Genomic DNA, 13,117 nt, shown 5'->3' with positions numbered 1-13,117 from the left:
TCGGATGCTTAACCGACTAAGCCACCAGGTGCCGCTATTACTGTAATGTTCTAAAGGCAATTTTCTATTTCTCTCCCTTCTCCTACGTTAATTGTAATCTCCCGTAAAGAAGATTTATTGTCTCCCCCATTTATTTCAATCATTTATTTCTATTAGTAGGAAATAATGGATATTTAGTTTATTCTTTGGGTTATAATCCAATACTATTCTTATTTCATTGCCCAAATTGTTCCAGCTTTGTCCATGGGGAGCTCTTCCAGGCTGGCCTCCGTATCCTTCTGACATGTTATTTCATACTTTGCAGCACTACAAGATGCCCAACCCTAGAATAACCATTTCTCCAAGAAGTCCTGGTTGCTTTTATTAGATAATGATACTTAGAACCAAGATCCGGGCACTATATATAGTTGCTGATAATGAGTTGTCACTATTTTTAGGCCTTTCCAGCAGAATATACTAACCCATGTACATATGTATGTCTATAATTCTGTATGTTTCTATCTGCATACAATGAAATCATAAGTTCATAGTGAGACCTCCAACTCTAATCTAGCACCACAGAGCTCATTCTAGCCTCTCCTCTTGCTTATGTGTAACTTCTTCCTTCAACATAGAAAAACATTCTACCTAGCCCTCATTACAGTTTGCTAATTTGTTCAACCCTAGCATACCTGTAGTTTCAGTCTTACTCCCACAAGAAACAAATTTACCAACTAGAGACAGTGTTTATGTACCTTTTTGGTTTTATCCTTGTAGTATCTAGTCAAAATACAGTTTCTCAAAGTTACTTAAGTCAACTTCTTTTCTCACCCATTTCTTTCCCTGAAGTGATGCCATATGTTAGTGAAACAGTTACGTATATTTTCACAGTCTGCATTCCATCTTGGAATTCTTCTGAATCCTGACTGAATTTTTGCATACTGTACAGTATTTATGCATACTGTATAGTATCACTGTTTGTGGTGTTAGTTTTACAGGTCTTGACAGATGTGTGGAGTAATGTTTCCACCACCACTTTACCATACAGAATGGTCTATCAGTCCCAAAAATTCTCTTATGCATTCCATTTATAGTCAATCCCTATCAACACCTGGTAACCACTGATTTGTTTTCATCCCTATAGTTTTGTCTCTTCCAGAATGTCATATAAATGCACTGGATAATACAACAGATTCTTGAATCTGGCTTCTTCCACTTAGAAAAAAAATCATTTAAAATGTAATTCACTTAAGATTCACACTTTCATTGTGAAGATATTTTGGATGAATAGAATTCTACGTTGTTAGTTATTCTTTTAGCACTTTAAATTCTCATTTGTCTTTTGGGCAGAATGATTTTTATTGAGAAGTCCACTACCAATTGTATTACTATGCCTTTGAAACTAATGGATATTTTACCACTTTGGGCTGCCTTTAAGATTTTCCGTTTGGTTTTTCAGTAGTCCTATGATACATCTGGGAGTGATTTCCTTTGAATTCATCACACTTGGGTTTTACAGAGTTTTCTAAATCTGCAGGTGGCATTTTACTATTATCTACTATCATCCAGTTCTCTAATCTTCTCTTCTGCTGTGTCTAAGGAGCTGTTAAATCTATGGGGTTCTTAATTTGGAGTACTGTATATTTTACTTAGACAATTTCCATTTGATTATTTTTTTTAATTATTATTATTTTTTTAACATTTATTTATTTTTGGGACAGAGAGAGACAGAGCATGAGCAGGGGAGGGGCAGAGAGAGAGGGAGACACAGAATCGGAAACAGGCTCCAGGCTCTGAGCCATCAGCCCAGAGCCCGACGCGGGGCTCGAACTCACAGACCGCGAGATCGTGACCTGGCTGAAGTCAGAAGCTCAACCGACTGCGCCACCCAGGAGCCCCCCATTTGATTATTTTTAAGATTTCAAGCCTCAGATAAAATTCTCCATCTCTTACCTTTTTTTCTCAATTCTAATTTCTTCAATGTATTAATTATAATATAAATTTCCTTTTCTATTTAAAATGCCCATTTTCTATTTACATTCTAATATCCAAATCACATATTGTTTTTTATTGTCTGGTTTTTATATTGGTGTTAACAGATAACATAGTATCTCATGGCATGGCAAATACTTTATATAATGATAAAAAATTTTATTTTTTTATTTATTTAAAAAATTTTTAATGTTTTATTTATTCTTGAGAGAGAGAGAGAGAGAGAGCATGAGTGAGAGAGGGGCACAGTGAGAGAGGGACACAGAATCCGAAGCAGACTCCAGGCTCTGAGCTGTCAGCACAGAGCCCGACATGGGGCTCACAAACTATGAAATCATGACTTGAACCGAAGTCAGATGCTCAACTGACTGAGCTACCCAGGCGCCCTGATAAAAAAAAATTTTTTTTAATGTTTATTTATTTTTGAGAGAGAGGGAGAGTGTGTGAGTGGAGGAGAAGTAGACAGAGAGGGAGACACAGAACCTGAAGCAGGCTCCAGGCTCTGAGCTATCAGCAGAGAGCCTGACGTGGGATTTGAACTCACATACCATGAGATCATGACCCGAGCTGAAGTCGGGTTAACCAACTGAGCCACCCAGGCACCCCTATGATGTTATATCTTTTACTGTAAAACAGCCTCAAATTACACAATGGGTACAAGAACACTATAAAGAACTTTTACTCTTCTGAAATAACATAGTTAATGGTTAAATATATATCCTTCCAGAACTGCTTTCTGTGACTATACATTTACTTTTATTTTTAAAAAACAACTTGCATTTTTCACTTAATGATATACAAGCAGCCCTCAAAATTCCAATACACACAAATTTCAGTTGCCTTATTTGGTCAAACACCACCAGTTCCCCAGCAACATGGTTCAAATTTCAGTTGAACAAGACTGTGAGTAATTGCACAAACTTCACTGCTAACTCTTCAATCCACAAACTGCTTCTAAATAACAGATCATGATCCGTGATCAATCATGTCACTTATCTCACAGTCTGTCAATGACTAGTCACGTGTGTCTGTTATTCAGTCTATGCCAAGACAGTAAAGCATGTAAGGTGTTTTCCTTTCTTGTCTCCTAGTGATAAATCCACATAACATTTTATAAAAACAGATAATCCAAAAAGGGAATTAGCCAAAAAAACGGAAGTGCAGAAAAAGAAAAAAGAGAATAACATTGGAAGTAAAATTCAAATAAAATATAAATGGAGTTACAGAATAGCTACATTGTCAGTCCATCAATGGGATATATTAATAAACTTACAATAATTATAATATAGTTACATATCTAATAAAGGAATGTGATTCATATTGTCCTGTAAGTTTTATTATAATTTGAGCAAAAATATAATATGGTATGTTTTAAATTTTTAAAACATACTGTAAAATTCACACTTAATACTTTCAATAGAAGAGAATACTCTGAAAGAGAAACATGAAAATACACATAAGTTAATTCTGACTGCAGTGATATCTTATATATTAATTATTAACCTTTGGTTATGTAAGACTACTTTGGTTTCATATAGTTTATTCTTAATACTTTTCATTTGGGTTGTGAATGTTCATTTCTTGCTAATTTTTCAAAATAAAATTAGATTTGTCAACCCAGTAATATTCTCCAAAAAAAAGCAGTTTAAAACATTTTTAAAAATTAACATTTTATTTATCTTTTATTCCTCCATGGAAAGGTGAAATTTTATGGTACTATATATGTACCTTTAGAAAATCTCTATGGTCAATTGGCCAGTTTGCAATACTATTTTTGTGCTCCTTTCCTTTTGGTAGACACAAAATTCAATACGATCATATACCTTTCTATTTTTACTTTGACTTCAGTCTTATTGAGAAAGACTATCTGATAGATACCTGAGCTGAATTCCATTTTTGTGCTTTTTATGTTTTACTGAATGATTAGCTGTAATTATTTCATGTGAAAAAATATTCAAATTTAAATGTAGAATATGTGTCAACCATTTGTGGAATTTTTCTTAAGTTTAAATATGTTCCTCTGGAAAGCTTTTTTTAATAAAATTATTTCATACATCATTGCATATCCATTCAAATATATATATTATACATTCTAAATACTGGAATAAAAATCAGATTGCTATAAAAGGAGGGGGAGGAGAAGGAGGAATTGGAGGAGGAGGAGGAGGAGGAGGAGGAGGAGGAGGAGGAGGAGAATAGCTGACCATAATAATGTTAACACTACTGCCATTTGAGAGACCCTAGAAACGAAGCCAGAGGAACAAAGATAGACATATCAACATAAATGAAAAGTGACTGTGGAAGGAAACTGAGTGTGATAAAAAGGATGAAGATGTCCCAGAATTAGTAATGCCAGCAAAAATAGCACATTGAAGGAGTTCTCAAAGATATGTGACAATGTTGAAAATGCAAAGGTAAAAGATGGGAAGCTGATCCAAACCTGAACAGGAGTATTATAATTTGCAAAGGCAGAGAAATAATGCTAACTCCATATTGTGAGTGACACAACAATAAGGTAAGCACTGTCCAAGTTATCATGATCAGTTTTTCACAAAGAAATAAAACACTTTAATCCTCAATGTATCTAATGTTTTAAATTATAGTATACTAAATATTTTTTTCATTTTTCTTTATTTATAATAGAAGAGAGTATATAATGTTTCCAAAAATATTTTTAAGTCACAGAAAAATCACAAATTTTAATTTTTTTTTTAAGAAAAAAATTTTTGCTTGCAGGGTCATTTTTATGGTCCTACACTACCATGTACCATCTACATCTCCCATGTTAGTGCATATGTACCTACCTTACTCTTTTTAAGAGCTACATAATATTCTACATATATGATTCAGTCACTAATTCTGCATATCAAACCCTAAAACTTAGTGATTTAAAATAACAATTTATTGGGGTGCCTGGGTGGCTCAGTCAGTTAAGCATCTGACTCTTGGTTCTGGCTCAGGTCATCATCTTGCAGTTTGTGAGTTCGAGCCCTACATCGGGCTCCGTGCTCATGGTACAGAGCCTGCTTGGGATTCTTTCTCCCTCCCTCTCTGCCCCTCCCCTGCTCACTCATTCTCTCTCTATATCTCAAAATAAATGCATAAACTTAAAAAAATTTTTAAATAACAATTTATTAAGCCTCACAATTCTATACATTGAGCTCAGACAGTTCTTCCGCTTCACGTAATATGGATCAGGTTACTCATGCAGAGGCATTTACTTGGTAGCTTGGCTGGGGCTGCAATGATCATAATGTTCTCCCACTCCAGTGTCTCTCCTCATGTACCTTCCATCATTAAATAATCTGTTCTGACTTTACGGCATGGCAACTGACTTCCAAAAGGGTATCTTCCAAGAGAACAAGCTCTAATGTACTCATCGAGCCTCTGGTTTGTTTCATGCTTATGAATGTATCGTTTGCCAAAGCAAGTCACATGACCAGGACTAAGATAATATGGGAGTAATCTACTCAAGGGTATGAATACCAAGAAATATCATTTATTGAAAGTCACTAATGTAATAGTATCACTTATTTACCCTCTGTTAGTAGACATTTATACTGTTTATAATTTTTCCCATTAAAACACTATAGGATATTATTGTAAAAAATCTTTACCCAATTAAGCCCAAACAAGATATTATCCTAGATAAAAGTATAAATTCTTCATACTTAACAATCAGGAAATTCTACATTTTAAATTTAGAGAGAAGTCAATTTCTATTTATCATATGTACTAATTCATATCAGTAAAGAAAGGATAGAATAATACTCCTAAAAAATCTTGCCAACACTGGGGATTGTTCATCTTTTTTATGTATTTTCAATAATTTGCATTTATTTTATTAATAGTAAAGTTAAGCATATTTTTGTATATTTTATGATTATTTATGTTTTTACTTTTTATTTTTCTATTGTGGTATTTTTGATTTGTATGTTTGTAAGTAAGATATTGATCCTTTCTTCAATTTTGCATGATGCTAATATCTTCTCTCAACCACTGGTTTTTAAACTTTGTTTATGGCAGATTTTATCCCATAGAAGCTAATAATTTGTATGTCATCATATCTAGCCATTTTTTCTTTCAGGTAAGCTAATCTCTATTCCTTAGACTACAAAATTTATATCTTATATTTTCTAGCATACATATACTTTTCTTGGCATTTTACTTTTTCTCCAAAAGTTATTTTTGCATGTGAAGTATTACGAATTATCCAAATGTCATTTATTGACTGACTATCCTTCTTTTCTCCCACTTGATTTATTCTTTAACTGATTTACTTATTCCTACAACAGCATCACATTTTTAATTATTATAGTAGAGCAAGTTTTAAATATCTAATAAAGCAATTAGCACTTCATTCTTATCTTTTGAAAAGGTTCTTGTCTATACTCACACTTTTTTTTTTTCAACGTTTATTTATTTTTGGGACAGAGAGAGACAGAGCATGAATGGGCGAGGGGCAGAGAGAGAGGGAGACACAGAATCAGAAACAGGCTCCAGGCTCTGAGCCATCAGCCCAGAGCCCGACGTGGGGCTCGAACTCACGGACCGCAAGATCGTGACCTGGCTGAAGTCGGAGGCTCAACCGACTGCGCCACCCAGGCGCCCCAATATACTCACACTTTTTTATTTTTCCAGTTTCATTGAGATATAACTGACATATAATGATGTATCAGCTTAAGGTGTACAAGGCAATGATCTACATACATTTTTCTTATGTATATAACTTTAGAATCATCCTGTCAAATTCTGAAAAACATCCCACTGGGTTTTGATTGACATTACTTTAAATTTTTAGATGCTATCTTTATCTGTTCAATCTGCTAAAACAAAATACCACAGACTGGGTGGCTTATAAAAAACAGAAATTTACTTCTCACAGTACTGGAACCTAGAAGTCTGAGATCCGGGTGCCCACATGATCAGGTTCTGTTTCTGATGAGAGGTGCTCCCCCGTTCATAACCTCACATTGTATAAAGGGCTAGGGAACTCTGTTAGGGCACTAGCCCCATTTATGAAGGCTCTATCCCTCCTGACTTAATCACCTCACAAAGACCCTACCTCCTAATACCCTCATACTGGACATTAGGTTTCAACATTTGAATTTGGGAGGACACAAATATTCAGACCATAGCAGATTCTTTTTTTTTTTTTTTAATGTTTGTTTATTTTTGAGAGTGGGGGTAGGGGCAGAGAGAGATGGAGACACAGAATCTGAAGCAGGCTCTAGGCTCTGAGCTATCAGCACAGAACCTGACATAGAGCTCAAGCCCACAAGCCATGAGACCATGACCTAAGCAGACGTCAGACGTTCAACCAACTGAACACCCAGGCTCCCATAGCAGATTCTTTGAAGGAACCACAGAAATGAAAAATATAGTTATTGAAATTTAAAACTCTAAGCAATTAGCTAGCAAGTAAAAACATCTGAAGAGATAATTAGGAAACAACAAAATGAATTACACAGAATGCAATAGAGAGGCAAATAGATAAAAAACATAAAAGAGTTAAGAATCATAAAAGATAAAATGATGTGGTCCAGTATGCTATCTAATGGGAGTTCCAGAAGAAGACAACAGAAGATAGGGGAGACGCAGTACTCAAAAAGATCATGGGTGAAAATTTTCCTAAGATTCAGGCACCAAAATGAGTCTCACAAAATGTAAATAAATTCTCACCTAGACTCATTAAAACTGGAGCCAAATAAAGGGGAAAAGAAGCTCTAATGAGCAAATAGAAAGAAACAGAGGGGCAATTAAATGAACATCAACTTTCTCAACTACAACAAAAGAATTCAATAAATAAAATACTGACAGAACATAAATGGCAATCTACAAATCCACGGCAAAATAAAGACATTTGAGGGAGAAAGGAAAGAGAAAAGAAAGCCTTGAGTTTACTATTAACAGACCTGTCAGTATTAAAACTAATTAGAAAAATGTAGATTAGCTGGGCCAGTTTCTGGAATACACAGAAGACAGCATCAACATTTTTACCAGGATAAAGCTTCAGAGACAGCTAAAACCTAAAATTATTCTTTCTTTACAGCTATTTGCAATATCAAATTGAAGATAATTTATGATTACATATTTTCTTTCTACTATTTGGGATGATACATTTCTTTCTACTATTTGGGATGATACAAACCCTATTTCTATTGATTTGCTGATTATCCTGAAAACTTTAATATGCCTACATAACTAAACAAAGTCTACAGCTGGTCAATGTCTTATTTCCTAAACAATACAAGGACCTAACAATCAATTCCATCCAAGCGCATTAAAAATTGTAGTTCAGTATTTTAGTTCTCCCTTTTTTAGCTTTACAAATTAAATACAATTATTACCTTTAATTGCATATTTTTTGCTTTCTTTTTAAAATGCTAAACAAAAATATTTCTTCAGACTACCATGGGGAAATATTAAAATTTTTCAATGAAGACTGAAGAGAGCAGAAAGGGCATGTGAGGTAATCAACATCCCATAAATAGTTCCCAAATAAGATCTCTTGCTTAGTATGTCATACATGCCTCCCAACATCTTGTACAAAAATATTCCCATAGCTTTATTCATAATAGCCAACAACTAATAACCACCTAAGTAACCAACAGATGGACCAACTGTATTACATTTATACAACGGAATAGTATTCTGCTATAAAAAGGAAAATCTACTGATATGTACAACACAAATTCATCGTTAAAATATTATACTGTGAATAAAAATAAAATAAATAAAATGTTATACTGCATAAATAAGCCTTATACATAAGAACATACATTATAATGATTCCTTTTACATTAATTTCTGGAACAAAGATAAACTAATCCATGGTGGAAAAAACTGGAACAACAGTTGACTCTGGATGGATAAGGATGAGGAATAAGTGACAAAGAACATGAAGCAACTTTCTGGGGGAGTTAGTAATGTTCTATATCTTGACAAAGAATCAGATGACATTTGTTAAAACTCATGAAATGGTGCAGTTAAGAACTATACACTTCATTGCACAGTTTACCTTTGAACATGAAGGTTAGGGGCACCAACCCCAGCACAGTTGAAAATCTACATATAACTTTCCACTACCCCAAAACGACTACTGATAGTCTACTACTGACCAAAAGCCTTACCAATAACATAAACACTTTATTAACACATATTTTGTTTGTAACATGTGTTATATACTGTATCCTTCCAATAGTTAGCTAGAGAAAAAAATGATAAGAAATTTATAAGACAAATATGTTTACAGCATTGTACTGTATTTATTGAAAAAAAACTGCATATAAGTGTACTTGTGCAGTTCAAACCCATGTTCAAGGTCAACTGTATATACACCTTATATTAAAAGAAAAATACATAAATGCTGAACTTCAGTTAATGATATACAAACTAAAGAATACTTATTTCAAACTTGCATGGAAATGCATCAAAAAAATGAGACCAATGATAGAAGAATATATATGAGACCAAGAGTAGAATCTGGGCAGTGAGTGTATTAGATTCCCATTACTGCTGTAACAAACTACAGCATATTTTTTGGCTTAAAACAGCACATATTTATTCTATTACAGTTTGGGAAATCAGAAGTCTGATATGTTCTTAACTAAAATCAAGATATTGTCTGGACTGCAGAGCTTCTGAAGTCTCCACAGAAAAATTCCTTGCCTCTTCCAGCTTCCACCTGCATTCCTTGACTCATGGCTTCCTTCTGCCATCTTCCAAGGCAGCAGCATAACACCTTCAAATCTCTTTCTGACCGTGCCCCTACTTCTGTCATCACATCTTTTTCTCTGATATTGATTATCCTGCTTCTTATTCTAAACCTTTGTGAAGACATTGGGCCCACCTGAATAATCTAGCGCAATCCCTCCATCTCAAAATTCATAATTTTATCACATCTGCAAAATCCCTTTTGCCATGTAAGGTCACATATTCAAAGGTTCTCAGGATTAGGATGTGGACATCAGTGGGATACCATTATTCTACCTACCATGGTGGGTATATGGGTGTTTACTATGCAATTCTTTCACCATTTATGTATTTTTGAAATTTTCCTAATAAAATATGAGGGAAAAGTTAAAATCCAGCAATAGGGATAAAGTGTTGCCACCATACTAAATCAACATGTATCTTCTTCCAATAAAAAGGAGGAATTTTTCCCCTTCTTACAAATAAAGTTCTTTCAATAAAGAATGTTATTAAAAGTCGTATTTACTGGGGTGCCTAGGTGGCTCAGTTGGTTCAGCATCAACTTTGGCTCAGGTCATGATCTTAATGGTTCCTGAGTTAGAGCCCCACATCAGGCTCCATGCTGTCATGGTTCCTGAGTTTGAGTCCCACATCAGGCTCACTGCTATCAGCATGGAGCCTGCTTTGGATCCTCTGTCCCCATCTCTGACCCTCCCCCCACCCTCTCTCTCAAAAATAAATAAAACATTTTTTTAAGTAGTATTTAGTTCTGCATTTAGCTATTAAAAAAACCATTTCTATTGCTACCCTGAAATTTTCAAAAGATTTTTAAGGGAAGTTTATTTTTTTTTAAATGGAAATAGAAACAGACCAAATATAATGCTTAGAACATAGTAAAACATGAATATGAGGTTTTAAATTGTTACCTAGAGTTGCTTTAACTTAGAAAAGATACCACTTTAAGCTACTTTTACAAAAATCACTTTTTAATGCTTATCCAACACACCCTTTTTAAGCAGGATTTCTTCTTTATTAAATAGGCTTTTGTTATACAGATAATAAATAGCTTTTATATAGGATGATCATGGTAATTAAATTTTCTTAATATAACAAATTGCAATATTTTTAAATCCTAGAACAAAGTTCACATAATAAAAATGTTGTTTCAGATCTTTTCTCACAGCTCATTTTCAAGAAATCACCAAATTCTATTGATTCTCCTTCCTGTCTCTCCTGTTCTATCTTCACAGTTATATATAAATCCTAATGACCTCATCCCTAGATTATAACAATTTTATAATTTATTTTCTTCTCTCCAAAATTGTACCAACTCCAATCTATCTTACAGAGAGTTAACAACATATGCTTCAAATTTAGACACAGAGAGTCTCAGAAATGTAATGCTTTTAACAATACATATCTGCTGAAACCAAACATCTTTTACAATTTTATGCAGATATGCATGTGTCCCTTGGAAACAGCACTCCTGTACCCTTTGGGTAAATACCTACTAGTGCAATTGGTGGATCCTAGAGTAGTTCTATTTTTAGTTTTTTGAGGAACCTCCATACTGTTCTCCAGAGTGACTTCACAAGTTTGCATTCCCACCAGCAGTGCAAGAGGGTTCCCCTTTCTCCACATCCTTGCCAGCACCTGTTGTTTCTTGTGTTGTTAATTTTAGCCATTCTGGCAGGTGTGCAGCCGTAGCTCATCGTGGTTTTGATTTGTATTTCCCTAATGAGGACTAATGTTGAACATCTTTTCATGTGTCTGGTAGACATCTGATGTCTTCTTTGGAAAAGTATCTATTCATGTCTTCTGCCCATTTCTTAACAGGGTTGTCTGTTTTTCAAGTGTTAAGTTTGGTAAGTTCTTTATAAATTTTGGATACTAACCCTTTATCAGATATGTCCTTTGCCAATATCTTCGTGAGCTGTATTGTGAGATCTTGGGGTGCCTGGGTGGCTCAGTTGGTTAAGGGTCCAAAACTTGATTTTGGCTCAAGTCATGATCTCACAGTTCATTAGTTCGAACCCCACACTGGGCTCTGCACTGCGAGTGCAGAGCCTGCTTGGGATTCTATCTCCCTCCCTCTGTCCCTCCCATGATTGTGCATGTGCTCACTCTCTCTCTCTCTCAAAATAAATAAGTAAACTTTAAAAAAAGAACCGTAAGATCATGACCTAAGAAGAAATCAAGAGTCAGATGCTTAACCAACTGAGCCACCCAGGAACCTCAATCCTACTTCTGAAACCAATAGTGTACTGTATATTAACTAAAATATAAATAATAAAAAAATTTTAAAGCATTATAAAAATGAGCTTACCCTTCTCATACGTAATTCTTCTAATGCTTCCAGCAAACTTGTTTTGAAATCTAATAGCTGAATAGAAAACATGGTCTCTGAAGAACTTTGAAGAGCAAAGGTAGAGGATGATGAATCAGTCTTAAAATGATTCTCCATATTAACATTTACTTCCTGTAATATAAAAAGGTTTTAACTGAAAAAAATTATTTATCTAGGTTTTTCAAGCAAAAGTACATTTACCATAAAGATATAACCACCTGTATCCCATAATACTTCAGGTTTAGCACTGAATAACAGTTTTGTCATCAATACTATTCTAATCTTGACACCACTTGTGTTTTGTGATGCATCCACAGTTTCTGTGGCTGAGGCTTTTTATGTTACCTTAGTACCTGCACAAACTAAATTTTCTTCCCCTAAACACCACATCTTAAAAGCTGGATTCCTAAATTGCAGACAAGGTGTGACCCTTCAGTAACTGCTTCATACCAAAGCTGCCAGACCATGTGCTTCCTAACTTTGCCTTGATATATCACATTTTGTAAGGATGCTATGAATACTAATAGTATTTCAATCTTTAAACCCTACAGAGTTGAAAGAGAAAGAATGAAGTAACTGCCTTTTACTAAAAGCCAAGACTTAAATATCTTTCTCAGTATGAGTCAGGCTACAAGAAACTTCTCTTTTCAACTTTTCATAATAATAAATATCAATTCACAGGTAGTTGGAAAGAAATGTACAGGGTGTCCATACACCACTCAGCCTCTTCCAATGTTAAGATCTTGCATATTAATAGTACACTATAAAAACTGTATATCTGACTTTGGTACAATACACAGAACTTATAAAATTCTTCCACCTGTACATTCACTCATTTGTGTGTGGGCGTGTGTATAATTCTGTGCAAGTTTATTTTATGTATAGCTTCATGTAGCTACCACCACAATCAAAATACAGTACTGTACCATCAACAGTAGCTCCCTCATGCAGCTTGTTTCCATATCCACTACACTACTCTGTTCTCTATTTCTATAATTGTTTATTTCAACAGCATTATACACAAAATGGAATCCTACATCACGTAACCTATTAAGATTGAATTTTGTTCAGGGGTGCCTCACTGGCTCAGTCAGTAGGGTATGT

The 13,117-nt window shown here is 34.5% G+C and overlaps 1 protein-coding gene across 1 annotated transcript in view; it reads right to left on the bottom strand.

Annotated features, from left to right (window-relative positions):
• Positions 1-12,136, bottom strand: part of CCDC73 (coiled-coil domain containing 73) — a 127,540-nt gene extending 115,404 nt beyond the window's left edge. The window contains exon 1 of the mRNA XM_040495518.1: positions 11,993-12,136. Coding sequence (XP_040351452.1) covers positions 11,993-12,130 — 138 coding nt within the window. The 5' untranslated portion in view covers positions 12,131-12,136. The remainder of the gene's footprint in view (positions 1-11,992) is intronic.
• Between the last annotated feature and the right edge of the window lie 981 nt (positions 12,137-13,117).

The sequence above is a fragment of the Herpailurus yagouaroundi genome, unplaced genomic scaffold (assembly GCF_014898765.1).
Source record: "Herpailurus yagouaroundi ecotype Mexico unplaced genomic scaffold, PumYag 187, whole genome shotgun sequence".
NCBI classification, from domain to species: domain Eukaryota; kingdom Metazoa; phylum Chordata; class Mammalia; order Carnivora; family Felidae; genus Herpailurus; species Herpailurus yagouaroundi.
Note: the sequence above shows the minus strand (reverse complement) of the source record. Positions and strands in the feature narration are given on the sequence as shown.